Source organism: Cololabis saira, chromosome 17, assembly GCF_033807715.1.
Source record: "Cololabis saira isolate AMF1-May2022 chromosome 17, fColSai1.1, whole genome shotgun sequence".
Taxonomy (NCBI): domain Eukaryota; kingdom Metazoa; phylum Chordata; class Actinopteri; order Beloniformes; family Belonidae; genus Cololabis; species Cololabis saira.
In genome coordinates this window covers 6,410,465-6,431,030 of record NC_084603.1, presented here as the reverse complement: position 1 = coordinate 6,431,030, position 20,566 = coordinate 6,410,465, and the positions used below count along the sequence as shown (strand labels likewise).

At 39.9% G+C, this 20,566-nt stretch overlaps 1 protein-coding gene across 2 annotated transcripts; it reads left to right on the top strand.

Moving 5' to 3' along the window:
• The first annotated feature begins 7,535 nt into the window (after nt 1-7,535).
• Nucleotides 7,536-20,552, top strand: erlec1 (endoplasmic reticulum lectin 1). 2 transcript variants are annotated; one of them, XM_061744658.1, is made up of 14 exons: nt 7,536-7,847; nt 8,101-8,205; nt 10,509-10,589; nt 10,780-10,857; nt 10,948-11,011; nt 11,092-11,126; nt 11,215-11,438; nt 12,035-12,179; nt 12,983-13,150; nt 13,237-13,296; nt 13,390-13,514; nt 14,258-14,335; nt 14,453-14,528; nt 19,760-20,552. In XM_061744658.1, exons 1-14 carry the CDS (start codon nt 7,710-7,712, stop codon nt 19,829-19,831), a joined length of 1,449 nt encoding a protein of 482 aa, XP_061600642.1. In that variant the 5' UTR covers nt 7,536-7,709; the 3' UTR covers nt 19,832-20,552. The 2 variants fall into 2 exon arrangements, with proteins under 2 accessions (XP_061600642.1, XP_061600641.1); XM_061744657.1 differs by having other exon boundaries at nt 7,536-7,856.
• Nucleotides 20,553-20,566: the final 14 nt, after the last annotated feature.

The following is a 20,566-nucleotide window of genomic DNA, read 5'->3' as shown; positions in this document are numbered from 1 at the left end:
CCAAACTAGTTATCATTTTCTTTGCCACTGACAGTTTTTTTTCTGTTGTCTCTTTTTCGTCCATTTTAGATTGTTAATGTTGTCAAGTTAAAACCGTCTATACAAAAAAATGTTAAACATGTTATTGTTGTTGCAAATTATGTTCATGGTTTACTGTGACTTGTTGTAGGCTCCTACAGGTAAGTGGAGTATTAAGTTATAAACGAAAACTAGACTCTGCCAGAGTGCGTCTTTTGGGTCACTTTGCCGGTCCCAAGCCCGGATAAAGGAGGAGGGTTGGTTTTAGAGCTAGCAATTTCACCCTACATAACAATCTTTTGATTACATTTACTGTTATAACATTTAACAATACAGGACAAAACTGATGTGTGTAATGTGGATCTAGACAAAGCATTAAAATCATTAAATGTTGTTAATGTTGAAATTATTTTTGTACATTTGTAGTTCTAAACATATGTAGGGTGTTTTTTACTCAATTTTGTCTCTCCCAAGACGTTATTCCTCTCTCCTACAGCGTCCATTACAGTTATATGCAAATTGCCAATTATGCAAATTAGGCGATGACGTCATTTAGCGACTTCTAGCGACTTTTGGGACAGCCAATAGCGACTTTCCTTACTGAGGAGTTGGCAACACTGATTCAGCACAAGGATCAATTATTGCAAATATTATGTTGTGAAATGAATACAAATATGTGCTGTTCATTACTCTCAAACCTGTTGCATTGTTGCATGTGCAACAGTGTTGCTAATTTGCTATTCACCAAAATCTCTTAATAGCACATGAGTATTGATTGTGTTGAAACCTCTTTATGATCTGTAACAACTTTGCAGTCTTGTCCATAAACATAAAAGCACAAAGGTACAATTGTATAAACCAAACTGCTGTTTTTACTTGTTTTCTCTGCCTTGGAGCTAAAGGATAGACAGCGGACTTGTACATAAAACTGAAGAAGCTATTATATTTGCCATATTTCAGCCAGTTAAACCCATCTGCGGCTCAGATTGGAGCCAATGAAATCTTGTGACTGCATTCAAATGATGATGGATTGCATGGGGATTCTTTGCATCAATTACGCAAGAGCGGAGTCGCATGCAAATGATGCAGCAAGTGCACAACGTACTGTAGTTCTCCTTAGCGAGATGAAGAGCTTTGTAGAGACACGACCAGATTTATCCACCTCGTAGATAGCATGTGTGGGTTGCTGTGGACAGTTAACGGGATCTTGGTTAGATGTCTTAAATATAAGTCAGAGAAATCAATAAAATATTCAATATCTCCCACTGAATATTTAACAAGTGGTATTAGTTTGTGTCTGTATTTAGCTTTGCAGAAAGGTAAGCTTATTCCTTTAACAAGCGCATCAAGAAGTAAAGGCTGTACCTAACTTTCATCCTCCATTTTATAGATTATAAAGGATAGGATCATGTATTTTATGTTGGTTATACACCACTTCTGTTCACATTTCCATGCACTTAGCAGCTGAAGTGGGTTTTTTGAACAAATATCCACAGTTTGCACTGCCCATCCACTCAGTCAAGAACTCTTCTCATGTTTGTGCTCTACTGGCACCATTTACTGTCACACTGTGAAGACACTGAATGACTTTCACTCTCCAAGTCTTCAGTCTCTAAGCTCGTACAGCTTATGCACACTGCTGACAGTACATTTTCAAGTAGTTAACCCACTTTCTGTTCTTGTTTATAGAACAAAAGGACACTTCTCGGGTTCTAGTGATTCTTTTTTCTTTTTTTCTTGTATTCAAACTTGGTATCTCAAGACTCCCTCAAAAAGCTTAAAGTCTCAGACAATGCCAAATTCATTTACGTAAACATCCTTGGTCACCTTTGAGAGTGGTCCTGGTGGAATAGACCGCTTTGATGTTACTGTAAGTGGACGTTTCCCTAAGCTCTGCAGAAAAGGCTGGAAATACAAAACACTGCATGCAGAAGAACTGAGACAAAATTTGTATTCTTGTAAAACTTGTTTCACTCTGTACCTTTATGGTGCATTCAAGAAACACAAGGTTGCTCTGTCTCTCCCGACAACCCCCCTCCCTTCGCCTCCTCTGACATTTTCACACTGGAGCTAAACCACAGTCGGAGACAAATATAGTGAGGACCAGCTCTGTGATGATCTGGATCCTCTCCAGAGCCAGCCAAACAAAAATACTCTCTCATTACCTTCTCTGCAGGGATGTGCAGAGCACCACTCTGATCCACTGGCATGTTTCACTCTATTTCTTTCTCATTGCTCTGACTTGCTGTTTTTGCTCCTTCGCAGTATTTATTTAATTGGTTGCGCTTTACCTGATTACTTTACCCTATAATGTAGTGATTTAGTTTGATTGAATCACAACAGGTGCACAATCGACAATGTACCTGTGCAGAAGAGAATACAATTTGGAGAGCAGGCCCAGTAGTGCAGATCAGGAAGCTTTCACAGTGCTGTCATAAAAAGCTGCTTTAGCCGTTAAACACACCTGTTGGTTTGTTGCGGCTCTATCAGAATCATTAAGTCACTTAGAGACTTTTGGTGCAATCGTTGCAACAGAAACATAAATAAATGCACTCAGGAAGAAAGGCGTAATGTGATGTTGATAGATTTTACAACATAAATGAATACCTCAGTGAACCATGAGTGAATTATCGGTGGAGCTGAATCCAGTCCAAGTCTAAAGGAAAGGACCTGGGGGAAAAGAAAAAAAAAAAAAAAAAAACCTTTTTAACAAGGGAAACCTCTGCAACAGGTAGGATACTTTACATAAATCAATACAAAATGTCACAGGGAAAAACTAGAGGGAAAAAAAAAGGGTGCCAGTATTGATTTGACATCTGACATATTCTATGTATATTTTTAGGTGACAGCTCAGGAGATATCTTAATCTTTGCTCAAGACCTTCAAATGTCAAGTTTCATTTCTCTACGCTCCCTCTGGAAGGATTTTATTATGGTTGGAGAGATGACAGTTGTATCAATTATGCATAAGGTGAGGGTGTATGGAAAGCATCTATGCAAATCAAGTTCACCCAGCGGATGAAAAAGATAATTTCATATCTATCTATCTATCTATCTATCTATCTATCTATCTATCTATCTATCTATCTATCTATCTATCTATCTATCTATCTATCTATCTATCTATCTATCTATCTATCTATCTATCTATCTATCTATCTATCTATCTATCTATCTATCTATCTATCTCTATAAATAGCATGCACATTAAAGACAGGTGTGAGTATAATTTGTATGTATGTATGTACGTAGGGGAGGACGGCTGTTCCTGGGGTTTGTATCCTTCCCTGTATGTCCATATCCCCCTCTCCCCTTAATCCTCTCCCTTTTTGTCTCAGAATCTCTGTTCTAATCTTCCTCCTTTTCTCCTGGCTCACATATTGCACATCCTCACATCAACAGCTCCACCCACAGGCAGAAAAACATTAGTCTCAGGTTTACGCCCTGTGTTTCTCTCTGTCCAAAGCAATGTCTCCGTCCGTCCTTTCCCTCACTGTGGAATCTGTGGTTTTGAATTGACTAATTATTAGGGGATCTATTCATATAAAGTAAGGTAGAGGGAATGTATTTATTCATGCTGAATCAACAGTTACAAGATAATAGGGCAAGGGATTCACTGCTTGTCTATAGGGTAAGTAAAAGAAAATCACAACCATGCGCTACTAAGAAAAATCAGCTTCTCATTTGGAGTTATAGTCTTCAGGTGTGATCCTTAAAGCCAAAGTTAAACACCTAAATGAAGCCTTAGTGCATTCAGCACTGGCATTTCCAAATCCACCCACTGGGAGGCAATGATCTGGAAACCCATCTCAAGCGTTTACGCTCAAAAGGAGACAAAAGATTCAAACAGCTCTGGTCTGAGTTCAGCAACAGCTTTATGTTACATCAAAAGAGGCTGTGGTTCCGTTTATGACGAGAAAGGAGAACATGCCAGTGGTGCATAGAGGAGAGGTATTACACATCTAAATAAACAAACAGGATCTGAAATTCAACTGTTCTTCTGTTTTTAGTCAAATAGGGAAGAACTTGGTACTTTATTTTTAACTGTGCAGTTTCAACATGCTAAATCCTAACCGAGCTAAGTATTTATTGTATAATATTTAGCTCAATCTGCACGGGTAATGCATACCTGTCAAGTTTTGGATTTAAAAATACGGAAGATTTTCCGCTGCTGTCCCACCAGCCCAACTGAGGTCCAGTATCTTACATTTTAAGACAGAAAATCCAAAATAACTACCTTTCAACCACTTACAAACTACAATTATGTGCTCAGAATCTGATAGACTGACCTTTGTTGACACTAAAATGCTGTGGACATTCCTATTCCTATAATAGAACCTAAATGAAAACACAAAGGGGAATTAAAGCACATTTATTTATTTTAAATATTTTCAGTTTATATACACATTGGTTGACTTCAAGTGAAACATTTACATTTTCTTTTAATTTGTCATTTTCACTCATGTGGCTCTCTGGCATTCATGACTGATGACACAGACGCAGGTTTCTGTGTCCCGTCCTGCTCATCTTTAGGAAAATAAATTTGGTTTCCCATTTTTAGAGATATTTACACAAAGTATTTTTCTTTTTTGACCAGAAATGCCTTCACTCTTGTTACATCCATCTCTCTGATTTGTTGTTCCGAGTTTGCTCCTGTTGTTGACACTAACCTCACGAGAACTCTCACCCAGGCTACAGCAGGTGGCAGGTCTCGCGAGGCTAGTGACAATTCAGTTTGCAGTTTAAAAATTATTATATTATAAATCAGGACATTTACAGGAAAATACTAATACGGGAGGACGGCGGGAAAGAGGGGTGAAATACGGTAGTTTCCCGGCCAAAACGGGAGACTTGACAGGTATGGTAAAGTTACAGAGTCCTTACAAACACCCGGAAACTGGACCACATTATGAAATCACTACACTGGTTTTGAGTGAGTCAAAGGATAGAGTTTAAAATCTTACTGCTGGTCTACAAAGCACTGAATGGTCTTGGACCCAAATCCATGCTTGATGATCTGTTAGTTCCTATGAAGCTCCCAGACCCCTGAGGTTCATCTGGATCTGGTTTGTTGTGTGTCCCAAGAACCAGAACCAAGCAAGGTGAGGCAGCGTTCAGTTATTCTGCTCCTCACCGGTGGAACAAACTTCCTGTAGACCTGAGGTCTGCTCCAACTGTCAGCTCCTTTAAATCAGGGCTAAAAACATTAGTTTACTGAAGCGTACTCTTAAATTAAATACTTACCTGCTGTACACTACTGCCCTTATTTTTAACAACTTGTGCTTTTTATTATTTTACCTCTTTTCTTATCATTTTATTTCATTTATTTAGTATTTAAGCATACTCTTAAATCAAATACTCTTGCTTTTTATTATTTTACCTTCTTTTCTCATAATTGTATCTCATTTTATTTGTTATTTACTGTTTAATTGTGTCTTGCCGCTTTTAATGTTGATGTAAAACACTTTGAATTACCTTGTGTTGAATAGGGCTATATAAATAAACTTGCCTTGCCTTGCCTTACTTTACCCACGAATACTCCATGGGCCAGACCAGATATCAGCACCACTCAAGGTGACAAAACTTGATTATAATTTTTGAAAATATCTATGTCTATAGAGGATATTTTGGTATGATAACCCTTCCTGAGTGGCAGCTGTATCATAGTTTTCAGCTCATGAAGTTCAGAAAATTACATTTTAGATGCTGGTGCATATCCTGGTTTAGACTCATGTAGGATATCTGTCAATGTTTCACAATATTGTGTTTGGTATCATTTTAAAGGGGACCTTTTAAGCTTTCATTCAAGCTAAGATGTGAATCTTTCTGACCAACATAGAGGTCACTGCAGCTCTTTAAACTATAAACAATGCACATTTTTAAACAATTTTCGCCTAAAAGTAATACTATCTTTTATCCCTGTGTCAACTAGGAACAACAGAGACACAAATTACAAAAACTGGAATACTCACAGGACCATAAGGATTCAAGAAATGTATCACATCTTAGCTTGAATGAATGCTTTAAAGGTCCCTTTTAAAATGATACCAAAGACAATATTGTGACACATTGACAGATATCCTGTACATGAGTCTAAACCAGGATATGCAGCAGCATCTAAAATGTAATTTTCTGAAGGGGGTGGGTAACTTCATGAACTGACAAGTGAAATGTTGGGCTCTGGCCCATGGACTACGAGGGAAAGTTATTCCTCCTTAACCCTTGTGCTGTCTTTGGGTCAAGGGAGGGTGAAGGGAGAAAAGAAGGAATGAAGGAAAGAAGGAAGGAAGGAAGAAATGAGAAAAGAAGGAAGGAAGTAGGAAAGGGAGTAAGGAAGGGAGAAAAGATGGAAGGGAGGAAAGAAGGAAGGAAGGAAGGAAGGAAGGAAGGAAGGAAGGAAGGAAGGAAGGAAGGAAGGAAGGAAGGAAGGAAGGAAGGAAGGAAACGGAGTAAGGAAGGGAGAAAAGATGGAAGGGAGGAAAGAAGGAAAGAAGGAAGGAAGGAAGGAAGGAAGGAAGGAAGGAAGGAAGGAAGGAAGGAAGGAAGGAAGGAAGGAAGGAAGGAAGGAAGGAAGGAAGGAAGGAAGGAGGGAGGGAAGGAAGGAAGGAAGGAAGGAGGAAACGGAGTAAGGAAGGGAGAAAAGATGGAACGGAGAAAAGAAGGAAGGAAGTAGGAAAGGGAGTAAGGAAGGGAGAAAAGATGGAAGAAAGGGAGAAAGAAAGGAAAGAAGGGAGAAAAGAGGGAAGGAGGGAAGGAAGGAAGGAAGGAAGGAAGTAGGAAAGGGAGTAAGGAAGGGAGAAAAGATGGAAGGGAGGAAAGAAGGAAGAAAGGGAGAAAAGAGGGAAGGAGGGAAGGAAGGATGGAAGGAAGGAAGGAAGGAAGGAAGGAAGGAAGGAAGGAAGGGAGGAAGGAAGGAAGGAAGGAAGGAAGGAAGGAAGGAAGGAAGGAAGGAAGGAAGGAAGGAAGGAAGGAAGGAAGTAGGAAAGGGAGTAAGGAAGGGAGAAAAGATGGAACGGAGGAAGGAAGGAAGGAAGGAAGGAAGGAAGGAAGGAAGGAAGGAAGGAAGGAAGGAAGGAAGGAAGGAAGGAAGGAAGGAAGGAAGGAAGGAGGAAAGGGAGTAAGGAAGGGAGAAAAGATGGAAGAAAGGGAGAAAGAAAGGAAAGAAGGGAAGGAGGAAGGAATGGAGAAAAGGAAAGAAAGAAGGGAGGGAAGAAGGAAGGAATGGATAAAATAAGGAAAGAAGGAAGGAAAAGCAAAGAAGGTAATAAAGGAACGAATTACGAAAGGGAGGTAGGAAGAAAAAGGAGTAAAGGAGGGTAAAAGGGGAGGAAAAGAAGAAGGAAGGAGAGAGCATGGCAGAAGGAAAAAAGGATAGAAGAATTGGGTCATTTTGACCCAAAGACAGCACAAGGGTTAACAAAGCGCAGCTGCAACCCCCGCAGTGGCCGCCAGGGGGCGCAGCTGTCGCTGCAACCCGGCGACGCGCCGGAAAACGACGTGGCAGCCGAACAGTCACTTCCTGTGTTTACAGCTGCACTGACGCTCCGCACCTGAAGTCCGTCAACCGTCAACCCGGACATCATCCCACCTTTTTTTCTAGTTTTAGTGAATGTGTCCGGGAGGCAGCGTACTTGTCTGCACCGTGCTGAAGGAGCGGGCTGCCGGAGGCTGCGCAGCCGCACAGGAGAGGCCATGGCCGGGCTGCTGCTGCTGCTGCTCGGGGGGCTGCTGGAGGTCTGCAGCTGCGTGTCCGCGAACAGGGGGGGATATCCCTCCTTCACAGACGAAATCCCCTTCAAAATCAGCTGGCCGGGATCTGAGTTCACGCTGGTACAAATGGTGCTTTAATGACACGTTTATTGTGGCATGCACGGCCGTTGCTGTCATCTCTATAATGCCTGAATTATGGTTTAGCGTTAAAGCGACGCAGAGCCTACGCCGTAGGGTTACGGCGTTGCCGCGTACCCTACGCCGTAGGCTCTGCGTTGGTGTAACGCGGAACCATAAATCAGCCTTAATGAGATGACTCCACGCTGTCCTCGGTTTCCTCGCTTACATTTGTTTTTTAATCTCTGCTTTACAGCCTAATACAGGTGTACTTTACAAAGAAGAGGACTTCGTGATTATGACAACAACAGAGAAAGAGAAGTACAAATGCATGCTGCCTTCTGTGGCAACTGGAGATGAGGTGAGAATCACTGGATTTCTGGATTCATTATTTATAGCATTTGCTTTAATCTTCAAAATACCAAAACGATGATTTCTCTTGAAGAAAGTTAGGTGTTACAATTGATATCATGACTCCGATCAGGCTCTTGCTGCAGATAAATGCTTTTAGGGCTGGGGATCGATTCAAATGTCAAGAATCGATTCGATTCCGATTCTTAAGATTCAGAATCGATTATCAAGATTTGATTAGATTCGATTTGATTACGATATTGATTTGGGTTGTGTTTTGAGCTGTTGCATGAATTATATGACTGTAGTTATGCAAAATATTACTACTAGTATTATATTGAGATTAAACAGCAAGTATTGTCAGCTAATGATGCTGTAAGGACCAATCAGCTCCCAGAATGCTGATAGAACTGCTTTCAGAAACATCATGTGGGTCAGAATTACCAAACAGATCCAGGGAGGGAACAGAGACGGATGAAATCGGTTTTATTTTTTCCCACATTCCGTTTTTATTTGTTCCATTTTCGGTCTATTTTGGTTTTTAATTTTTGAGCATTTGGTTTTTAGCATTTTTTGCAAATGTAACCCCAAGACAATTTATGCAATTATAACCCAACACTTTAATGTTTTCATACCTTTAAACATATTTAAAGGCAAAAACATGGCACCAGTTATTCTCGTGTCCAACAAAACATTCCTTTTTTGGGGATAAACAAAAAAATAACCAAAAGTTGTAATGTTATGATGAAAAAAAAAATACATAAAAAATAAAACCAAAAACCAAAAAAAAATGAATCGATTTTTAGGAATTAATATTAGAATCGATTTAGAATTGGGAAATCGATTTTTTCAACACAGGCCTACTTTTTAATGCAAGTAAAACAGGAGGGATACAGAGAAGAGAAAGGGGTTGATAAAGGACCACAGACCACAACATGCTCAGGACTGTCCTGGTCTTCCATGACGCTTGCAGGATAAAGCTCTGTGGGCAGGAGACCAAAGCATAACTTGTTGCAGAGCCAGTTGCAGGACTGTTTTTGTCCTGAAGCTCACAGAGAAGCTGCATCATCACCTGGATACTTTCCCACAATTACAGCTCACAATAACTGCAGTTAGTTTTACTGGCGGAAGCTCCAGCGGTGATCCATGTGTTGACACGTAGGAAATGTCCAGTAATTACACAAGTCAAAGAGTGAAGGTGCACAAATGAATGGTTGTAAAGGATGAAAGTTCATGTTTTGAAATGTCAGAAAGCTGTTCGGTCCAGTTCTCCTAAAATGAACTGTGATCTGGAACAGTTTTGTTTCAATTAAAAGTCCAGAAGTCATCCCCAGCACCTTGTAAATTTCCTAAGTGCTGACAGGAAGAGACTGTCGCTGCTAAAAGGGGGTCTGCCAAAAACTTAAGCATTCAATAGTTTGAAACATGAATAAATGATTGGTATGAGGTTGAAATATATGAACAATACAAACTGTTCACATGCAGCTCGTTTGAATAGCCAGTTCAAACCCATCAGGGTCTTTTACTCCCACTCAGTGACTGGCTTAGTCATTTCTGTGGATTTGATTTACAAAAGTTTGCATGTTACACTGATTAATTACAAATTTTTATCTAATAACCTGCTTTCTCACAGTTTCCTTAGAGGTTTTCGAAGATGTTCTGTGTTTTTGAAAAAAAAAATCAACTCTTACACCATATTAAGTAAAGATCAGAGCACATTTTATGAGAAATCTATTTAGAAATTCTTTTTTCAGCTTTTTTTTTTCTTTTTTTAACTGCAAGAGTTAACATTGATGGAAGTCGTTATCCTGGTTTATATAAACATACCTAAACATACTTGGTCCAACTGAACACACGTGTTATGATGATCATCTTACAACAGATGAGTCACAGCTCTGCCCTTTCAATCTTATCTTGCACATGAGTGCTACCTTATTTTTGATTTTGTTTTGTATTTTACATTAATTTTTCGGGCATTTTTCTTTCTTTCAGTAGTTTAGCTTCAATTTCAGCCCCATTTCTGGAGTTTTGATCAGCGTTCATATCCATCATAGTCGTCCATTAACTTCTGTTTATCTGATCTTTTATCTCGCTTGACTCAATTTTACACATTTATTTTGCTACTGTGAAGCAATAAAAATATTATTTCATTGCTTTTTTTGTTGTTGTTAACTGAAAAATACAAAAAAACGCAGGGAAGAAAATGCTGTATGAATGCATTAATATGGTTTGAAAACATATTCACAGCTTCTCTCCCTCCCCATTAGAGTATTCTCTTTTTAGCGTGTGTTTTTTTGTCTCCTGGTGTCTTAGGGTGACGATAAGCTGTACGGTGGACCCAGTCCAGGCAAACTGCTCGAGCCGCTGTTCAAACGAAGCAGCTGCTCCTACAGGGTGAGATGTTTCAGCTTTCAGATGATTTCTGTGAGAACTGAAACTGAAACCAGTTTCAGTTGTGTTTTTCGGTTTGATCTTATGCAACACTGGCAGACCGTGACTGCAAACCTGTCCCTCTGCTTTCATGCAGACAGTGTTTGGAAAACTGCAAAGTTTGCTCCTAACTTTTTCTCCATTAAAACTTCAGATTGAGTCTTACTGGACGTACGAGGTTTGCCACGGGAAGCATGTGAGACAATATCATGAAGAGAAGGAGACCGGCCAGGTCTGTGTGTTCAGCAGATTAAAATGACGTGACAAAGAAGCCGGCACTTCTTTCAGTACGAACCAAAAGTAAACACGTGTGTTTCAACAGAAAATGAGCGTTCAAGAGTACGTCCTGGGGGATATGGCACAGAGGAGCCAATCAGCAGAGACAGGCAAGTTTCTTTGGGATTTTATTTTATCGCACAATGTATGTATACGATTTGGTTCTTAATCAAGTTGTTTTTGTCTAAAGAGAGAGAAAATGCCGAAGCAGAATCAGAAATGGAAGTAAGTACAACACGGAAACCTGAGCATGCAGCCAGGACTGCTGCACGAGCTGTTTGATTCTCATGTTTTCTCACCTCTGGGTGCTTAGGTGTCCACTAAGAACATCGAGGGCCAGCTGACCCCTTACTACTCACTGGACATGGGGAACGGGACGCCCTGCGTCCTGAAACAGAACAAACCTCGCTCCACGTCCGTGCTGTACGTCTGCCACCCAGAGGCCAAGCATGAGATCCTGTCTGTGGCGGAGGTGACCACGTGTGAATACGAGGTGGTGGTGTTGACCCCGCTGCTGTGTGCCCACCCCAAGTACAGGTAGATCCGTCAAAGCACCGCAGTTCTCCAAAAGAATAGCTGTTTAAAGTCATTCACTGCAAACACTCAAAGTCTTGAATATTTGTCTTATTTCTAGTTAAAATCAGAATCAAAATCAGAATTTAATGACAGGGTTTGAATACATCAAACAGGGAATTTGACTTCGGATACACCGTCGGCGACATAAATGTTTATAATGCGCCTGTTTGTCTCTATGCAAAATAACTTAAATCAAGACTCATCACTGGAAAAAAAACAACAATTTTCACCTGTTTCAAGTAGATTTTCACTCAAAATAAGTAGAAAAATCTGCCAGTGGAACAAGATTTTTTTGCTTGTAATAAGAAGATAAATCTTGTCCCAATGGCCGATTTTTCTACTTATTTCAAGTGAAAATTTACTTGAAACAGGTGAAAATTGTCAAATAACAAGTTATTTTTCTGGTAATGACTCTTGTTTTAAGTGTAATGAGATTTTTTTTTTTAGAAATAAGACAAATATTCCTGGTAAGATTTTGAGTTTTGCTCTCAGTTTTTATAAATTGAAACGTTTGCTTTTATGGGACTGTTTCCAAAGCTGGCACGTATCTTTTGCAGGTTCAAGTCCTCCCCGGTGAATGCCATCTTCTGCCAGGCGATGGCTGGATCCCCTCTGCGGCCTCAGCGGCTTTCTCAACTGGACAAGGAGCAGGAAGAGCAGCTGAAGCCGCCTTTCAGCAGCTCCACCGCCGACACCAGAGAGGTGAGACTGTGACAGAGAGGTGGCATGTTACACGTGTGAAATTCAATGAACTGGTGGACTTCAAAACTGCACAGAGTATGTTCAAAATCAACAAGAACATGCTGCCAGACTGGATCCAAAACGTGTTTAATTTAAGACAAAGCCATTACAACCTCAGAGGGGAGAGCAGATACAGGAAATCAAAAATCAGAACCAACACCAAACTGAGATGCTACAGTGGCAGCAGTGGAATAAGTTGGAGAGGGATTTGAAATCAAGTAGAACCTTAACCTTATTTAAAAAAACATTGAAAAGAAGGATGATTTCTCTATACCAAAGTAATGAGTGGTGATGCTTACTATGTTGATTTGGGTATTCATTTAATTGGTGATTTGATTTGATTATTCAAGGATGAAGGAAACATGTAGACTGCACCTTTTTTTTCTTTCTTATTTTTCGAGCAATCTTTGTTATCCCCATGGAGGCAATTTGTTTTACTGGCAGTCTTATCTCTTACTTCTTGCTTTTATTTAATTACTTTAAATAATCCTTTTGAGGGTAGGCAATGAATAAGCTTTGTTTCAGCCTACACCTTTTTCGGTCTAGATGTTATCTGTTTATTTGTATATTGGAAACTTTTTTGTAATGTTTTCTTTGAACGGTGTATTCGTTTCCTTGTTGTCATTTTTATTTTATTTTTAATTCTGTAAAAGCTATTTTGATGTTTGTCTTATTTTTATTATTTTTTTGTGATGTCATGACCGAAATAAACTAAACTAAAACTAAATGACGCGCGGCTCACGTGTCCCTTTGACACATCTCAGGAGGAGGCGGCGGCGGCGCCGGTCAGGGAGGAATCCTTCACCTCCACTCACAGACCCATGACGGTTGGAGGGCAGGCCCAGGTCACCGTCGGCACCACTCACATCTCCCGCTTGACGGACGACCAGCTGATCAAGGAGTTCCTCAGTGGCTCGTACTGCTTGCACGGAGTGAGTGGCGTTGGTTTGCTTGTACCATCATCAGTATTATTTCAGGAAGTATCCGGTCGTATTGATCTGACTGTTTGTGTTTCCAGGGGGTGGGTTGGTGGAAGTACGAGTTCTGTTATGGGAAGCACGTCCATCAGTACCACGACGTAAGAATCACCTGCATGCCACTTGGACACAGTACCTTCTCACAGTTGGAGAGAAAATTTGTAGCGTCCCTAAAATGTCCCCTGTTGTCCCAGGACAAGGAGCAAGGGAAGAACATCGTGGTGGTGGGGAACTGGAACGCAGGGGAGCACACTGACTGGGCCAAGAAGAATGTCGCCCGCTCGTTCCAGCTCAAAGATGACGGAGTGCAGAAAGTCAAGTAGGACATTCATACTTCTTAAAGGGGACCTATTATGAAAATCACGTTTTCTCTTGCTTTAACATGTATAAAGTGGTCTCCCCTCAGCCTGCCAACTCAGAGAAGGAGGAAAGCAACTAAATTCTGCAGTGTCTGTACAGCCGCCCGGATGAGCCATCCAGTGTGATGTGGATCTACGAGCCAATAAGATTCTGCTCCCGTCGTTACGATTTACATAGGTTGGCCTCCGATACGTGAAACCACGGCCACAACTTAAAATGGCGGAGCTTCCGCCATTTTTCGTAGCGGTGTATCGCGTCATTCAGGCAGCCAATCAGCACAGAGCCTCATTATCATAGCCTCGCCCACTCAGAATCCTGCATACATATCGTACATTTTTGCTTATTTTTGCTTATACTTTTTCTCTCTTATATATTTGCTTTTATATTTGTATTGTATTGCACCAATAACCACAACAAATTCCTTGTGTGTGTCTATCAAACTTGGCAATAAACCTTTTTCTGATTCTGATTTCTGATTCTGAGAAGGAGGTTAGAAACTGGGATGATAAAGACATGGCTCAGAGGCTGAATTTCTAATTTATTTAGCAAAAACAATCAAAAGCTTGTTTTTAAGACATTCAATCCCTGTTTAAAATAGGTATTAGATGCCATAATAGGTCCCCTTTAATCTGATTTGAACCAGAATTCAGTTTTTTTTTTTTTTTTTTTTTCTCCCTCTGACTTTTCTTTGTGCCTTGACAGGTTGGTTTCCCATTTTTATGGTCACGGGGATATGTGTGATCTGACGGGGAAGCCCAGACAGGTCATTGTCAAGCTGAAGTAAGTGAATGGCGAAGGGGCAGCGGAGCGGGAATAATAGCCCTCTGAAATGTCAGCGTGAGCAACATCACGGCTAAACATTCGACTCACTCCTATGATTTCTCTGGTCTGTGTCAGATGTAAGGAGTCAGAGTCCCCCCACGCTGTCACAGTCTACATGCTGGAGCCTCAGACTTGTCAGTACATTCTTGGGGTAAGTTTACTCGAAGCCACAGTCACTGAAATGTTTAAACAACAGAAATGCTCAGCAGCAGTGTGTGATTTTAGACGCGACGTGCACTGCGTTATACTGGCTACTTGTGTATGTAGAGGGTGATGTGGTGCTCTCATCATAATAAAGGAGCACTTTCAGCCACTACTCCAGTCATTTACTTAGAATTGCAAATTACCTAAGCAGCTATTTGTGCCATTTTTCATTTTTTATTCCATCAATACTTGAAGCTACACCTTTGGCCTGTTAGTGACCATTGATTTTGAATTACAAAATGTCACTATTCATTCAGAGAGTACTACAGAATGGTCAGTTCCCTATGTAGCCCGCTATGTAGTGGGTAGTGAGTGAATCTGAACCTGGCTGTCGAGCGAGTGGCGAGGCGATTCACTTCCCGTGGAGCCATTATCTTGACAGCCAGCGTGGTCACGTGGGTCGTCGCTTACTTTTCCTTCGTGTCGGTCAATAAGGTCACTGTCAATAGGATTATCCTTAATCCTCGGGTTTGGCGGAATAGTCTTCTTTTTGCCTAACTGAGGGAAATGACCTGGACGTGGCAGCCACGATAAGAGCCGGGCACATTCCCTAAATGCAAAGTTAAAGTCCTTCAGTATCAGTTTTAGAAGATGATGCACCGGACCGTCCTTTACGAAGGCAAACAGATGAGCACAGTTCAATGTCATGTGTCGTTTTTATCAAATTTAGTGGGTTAGTGAGTCATATTTCACTTTCTTTCTTTTATTCCCTGACTGTTTTAAATCACCAGTATTGATGATAAATTGATATTTTCACTCGGATGTTCACATTTATAAAGCCTGAAACATGAGGCCAGGCATCAAATAGAATAGAGTCTCTGTGATCCGCCTTTGGATTCTTGTCGGTAACATTAGCCACATGACAATGTAATGTACGACGAAGTATTAGGGCCAAACAAAAAAACAAAAAAAGGAAATTACGAGAATAAAGTCATAATGTAATGAGAATAAAGTTGTAAAATTATGAGAATAAAGTCATAATATTACGAGAATAAAGTCATAATATTACGAGAATAAAGTCGTAATATTACGAGAATAAAGTCGTAATATTACGAGAATAAAGTTGTAATATATTATAAATATATACACTGTGTTCCAAATTATTATGCAAATGATATTTTTCTCAGATTTTCCTAAATAGTCGATGCAAATGACAGTCAGCATAATTTTCAAGTCATCAACCAATTGTTTAATGAATTCGAATGTTATTGAACAAACCTCCCAATGATAACAGAATTTTTCAAAAATAAAAAACTTAAAATGCACTGTTCCAAATTATTACGCACAACAGAGTTTTATAACATTTTATAGGTTGTTATGAACTGAAATGCTCATCTTTAGAATTTACAGCATTAGGACATAGGTCATATTTACTGAAATCAAAAACATCTTAACAGGTCAAGTTACATTTTAACATAGGAACCTTTATTTGATAGCAGCTTCACAATTCTTGCATCCATTGACCTTGTGAGTTTTTGGAGAGTTTCTGCTTGAATTTCTTTGCAGGATGTCAGAATAGCCTCCCAGAGCTGCTGTTTGGATGTGAACTGCCTCCCACCCTCATAGATCTTTTGCTTGAGGATGCTCCAAAGGTCCTCAATAGGGTTGAGGTCAGGGGAGGATGGGGGCCACACCATGAGTTTCTCTCCTTTTATGCCCATAGCAGCCAATGATGCAGAGGTATTCCTTGCAGCATGAGATGGTGCATTGTCATGCATGAAGATGATTTTGCTACGGAAAGCACGGTTCTTCTTTTTGTACCATGGAAGAAAGTGGTCAGTCAGAAACTCCACATACTTTACAGATGTCATTTTCACACCTTCCGGGACCCTAAAGGGGCCAACCAGCTCTCTCCCCATGATTCCGGCCCAAAACATGACTCCGCCACCTCCTTGCTGACGTCGCAGCCTTGTTGGGACATGGTGGCCGTCCACCAACCATCCACTACTCCATCCATCTGGACCATCCAAGGTTGCACGGCACTCATCAGTGAACAAGACTGTTTGAAAATTAGTCTTCATGTATTCCTGGGCCCACTGCAGCCGTTTCTGCTTGTGAGCGTTGTTTAGGGGTGGCCGAATAGAGGGTTTACGCATAACTGCAAGACTCTGGAGGATCCTACACCTTGATGTTCGTGGGACTCCAGAGGCACCAGCAGCTTCAAATATCTGTTTGCTACTTTGTAATGGCATTTTAGCAGCTGCTCTCTTAATCCGATGTTTTTGTCTGGCAGAAACCTTCCTCGTTGTGCCTTTATCTGCACGAACCCGTGTGTGCTCTGAATCAGCCACAAATCTCTTTACAGTACGATGATCACGCTTAAGTTTTCGTGAAATATCTAAGGTCTTCATACCTTGTCCAAGGCATTGAACTATTTCACGCTTTTCGACAGCAGAGGGATCCTTTTTCTTTCCCATGTTGCTTGGAAATGGTCATCTGCTTAATAATGTGGAACGCCCTTCTTAAGTAGTTTTTCCTTAATTAGGCTCACCTGGCAGACTAATTATCACAGGTGTCTGAGATTGATTTCAGTGATCCAAAGAGCCCTGACACACAATACCATCCATGAGTTTAATTGAAAAACAAAAAATGTAATCTTTATGACACTTAAATACAATTTGCATAATAATTTGGAACACGGTGTAAATATAACTTCACAAGATGCTCAATATTCCTCATTTTAACACAGGGAGAAGATGCTCTTCCTGTTAGAGTTCTCATAAATTACATAATATTATGACTTTATTCTCATAATATTACGACTTTATTCTCGCAACATTACGACTTTATTCTCGTAATGTTACGACTTTATTCTCGTAATTTTACGACTTTATTCTCATAATATTACGACTTTATTCTATTACGACTTTATTCTCACAACATTACGACTTTATTCTCGTAATTTTACGACTTTATTCTCATTATATTATGACTTTATTCTCGTAATTTCCAAATTTTTTTTGTCTTAGTTTGGCCCTAATACTCCGTCGTAGTAATGAGCTTGTTATTTGTGCTACAGTATTTTTAGCTGGCTTCAGTTTAGAAAGAGGAAGTAAACAATGCTGTAGTGGACCATTGCATTATGGGGGGTGAACTTGGCCAGCTGCAAACTAAGTTCTGTCGTGGATGTAGTACAACATCTATGTGTGTTTCATATCCTGTATGTTTTTGCAACTGTTTGTGTGTTCCATCTTAGGTTTTGGGGGAAATAGATGTACTAGTAGTTATTAGACTTGTAGTCAAGACCAGGACAAGACCAAGACTAGTTCATCTCAAGGCCCAGACCAAAAAAAAAACCTAGTTATTTTGTTATCTTGCGTGAGTTGTAGAACAGCAGCACCATCCTGGTTCAGCTGCTTAGTTTACATATGAGGTTGTATTCAACTGGAGCACAATAACACAGAGAAGTGGATGTCTTATGTGTCAACTCACTATAAATGTTTTATTCAATTAACTGAGATCAAATATGTGTGGCGACTGCACTACCGCTATTTCTACACTATTGGAGGATTGACTAGTGCTTTTAAGGATTGACACGACAATAACTAGTACCAAAGTCACCTAACAAAATAACCAGCCTCCAACACCCCCTCCACCTCAGAAAAGCCTAGTGAATAGTAAAGGTTACTGATTTAAATTGTATTTAATTTGTAGATGAAACGTGAATTTTAAAGATACACACAATTATCGACTTGAACTAGCATTTTTTACCATTATAGTAGCCATATTACACTGTATATCACCATCACTGATTATATACATTATATTTATGATAGAGCTTACATCTGGTATTAAACAGGTTATTTTTGTAAAAATGATTTATATTTATACAAATTAGTGTATAGTATAAAAAGTAAATACGGACATATAATTTATGTTTAGTTGTGGAAAGGGGGTGGGATTAAATAAGTTTATACTTCCCCCCACTCCTTTTCGAACATGTAACTGAAATATGTGTTTTGATGTTGTTGTTTTTTTCTTTATGTGGTGGAATGCCCACTTGTATTTGTTTTCTTATCTTTTTTCTTGTTTTTTATACATGTTCTAAATAAACAGAACAAACGAACTAACTGAGATGGCATAGACCTAACGCTTAATCAATCACAATAATATGCAAATATTATTCAAAATGATGCCATAGAGTTATCCTGTCCCAATATGATCATCCCCTGTACAGCTTTTTTTCAAGAAGTAGCAGAAGTAGACGGCTTCTTTTGCCCAGATGCTCCACAGAGAGATTTAGGAAGTCCTTTGTTCCTGGAGCAACCAGACTTTTTAACTTGGACTGCTGATGTCATGTCTTGCTGCTATATTAACCCTTGTACTGCAAATTGCACTTTAAACTGCAGCCACTCTCTTAGACTGTCATAACTTGCTGCCATATTCTCTTGTACAGTGCACCTTTAATTGCAGCTATATTCTTAGCTGTTTAATTTGCTGCTATACTTGTCTTGCACATTGCACTTTTAAATTGATTTGTATTATTTTTCTTTTATCTACCTTTTTTGGGGGGTCATTTTCTGGTTATTATGGTTATATATGGTTTTTGTTGTATTGATCCACTGCTGTCCCTAGGTGGATGTTAATGTGTATTGTTGATCGTTTTATGTTGTCTTGTTGTGGCCATGCTGGCAATGAAGTTTCCCCTTTGGGGATTATTAAAGTTGAATCCTATCCTATTTAGTCAAACAAGGCTATTATAAACACAATACTGTAATTTAATACGGACACATGCAGATGCACCAAAACATGCATTAAATCAAATGCAAAATACAAATAGTTTACAAAACTGTACATTAACAAGAGGAAGAACGGATGATCACAAGATTCTGTCACCTTGGTGTCCAACGGCATCTCAATTATCCGAGACAAGACCAAGTACAGAGACTGGCGAGACCGTGACAAGACTAAGACCACAAAAAAGTGGTCTCGACAACTAAAAAGTATAGTAGTTATACAGCATGTGGTTTTGAAACCGGCCACTGATGACCTCGGAAGAGGTTCAATTCCTGCCTGTCAATTATGCAGTCACACTTAACCAGTGAATGGCATTAAACACAACGAAAATGAATAACAAGTACGGTAGTAGGACTGTAACTTTAGACTTTCTGTGTGTCTTAACAGAGACGAATGGAACACTAAAGGTAACTGACCTTTTTGTTTTGTTTCTTTCTTCAGGTTGAGTCTCCAGTTATATGCAGAATTCTTGATACAGCCGATGAAAACGGACTTCTGTCGATCTCCAGCTAGACTGAAAAGATCCTACTACAGCAGCGGTGCATGAAGGACGAGAGGACACTTATTAAACGGAAGCTTGTTTGGTGGAAGAGATGGCCATAAGACTCGTGCTGAAAGCCAAACCTGAGGTTTAACCCGCCCCTGAGCCTGGACTTCATGCAGAGCTCCAAACCATGCACTGGTCTGTGCAGCTGCGGATGCTACATCAGTGGATTTCAGCACACTGGTTTTTGTGCAAGGAGCAAAAAGGGGCTGATTCTTAACCCAGTGGATCTACGCCTCAACTTTATATCTGTGCTTTGTTTTTGTGTTAATAACACAAAGAAGTGATGAATCAGGGGTTTTGCAGTCATCAGGGGAATCTACTCTGTTCATGGTGGTTTTATTGTTTCTGAATTTGCGTGCGTGTGATATGAATGATTAACTGCTTGAATGTGGCACTTTGTACTTGTAGAGAAAAGAAAAAGAAATGCAAGGCTGGGGACTCTTGCAGCAGGGACAATGTGTGCTCCTAATTTACTAGATGAATGAGTGTAACTTATGCATTCGAGTGTGACTGTGGAACAAAACGGTGTGTTTAAGATTTCATTTAAGTTTGTAGAATGTTCAGAATGTCTGTGTGTTCATTTCAGAGGTATTCTGTGGTTTTATGAAGATACACACTGGGATTGTTAAAATTGCTGTATTGCAACCAATGCATATGCAGCAAAGAATAAACATGAGACTTCATTTACTCCCCGACCCACT

Bases quoted from the DNA above. Each gene is read 5' to 3' on its own strand.
- erlec1 (XM_061744657.1), top strand. From the start codon at position 7,710: ATGGCCGGGCTGCTGCTGCTGCTGCTCGGGGGGCTGCTGGAGGTCTGC. The intron at 10,590-10,779 runs GTGAGATGTTTC...TTAAAACTTCAG, and splicing joins GAAGCAGCTGCTCCTACAGG to ATTGAGTCTTACTGGACGTA. The intron at 11,012-11,091 runs GCAAGTTTCTTT...TTTTGTCTAAAG, and splicing joins GAGCCAATCAGCAGAGACAG to AGAGAGAAAATGCCGAAGCA.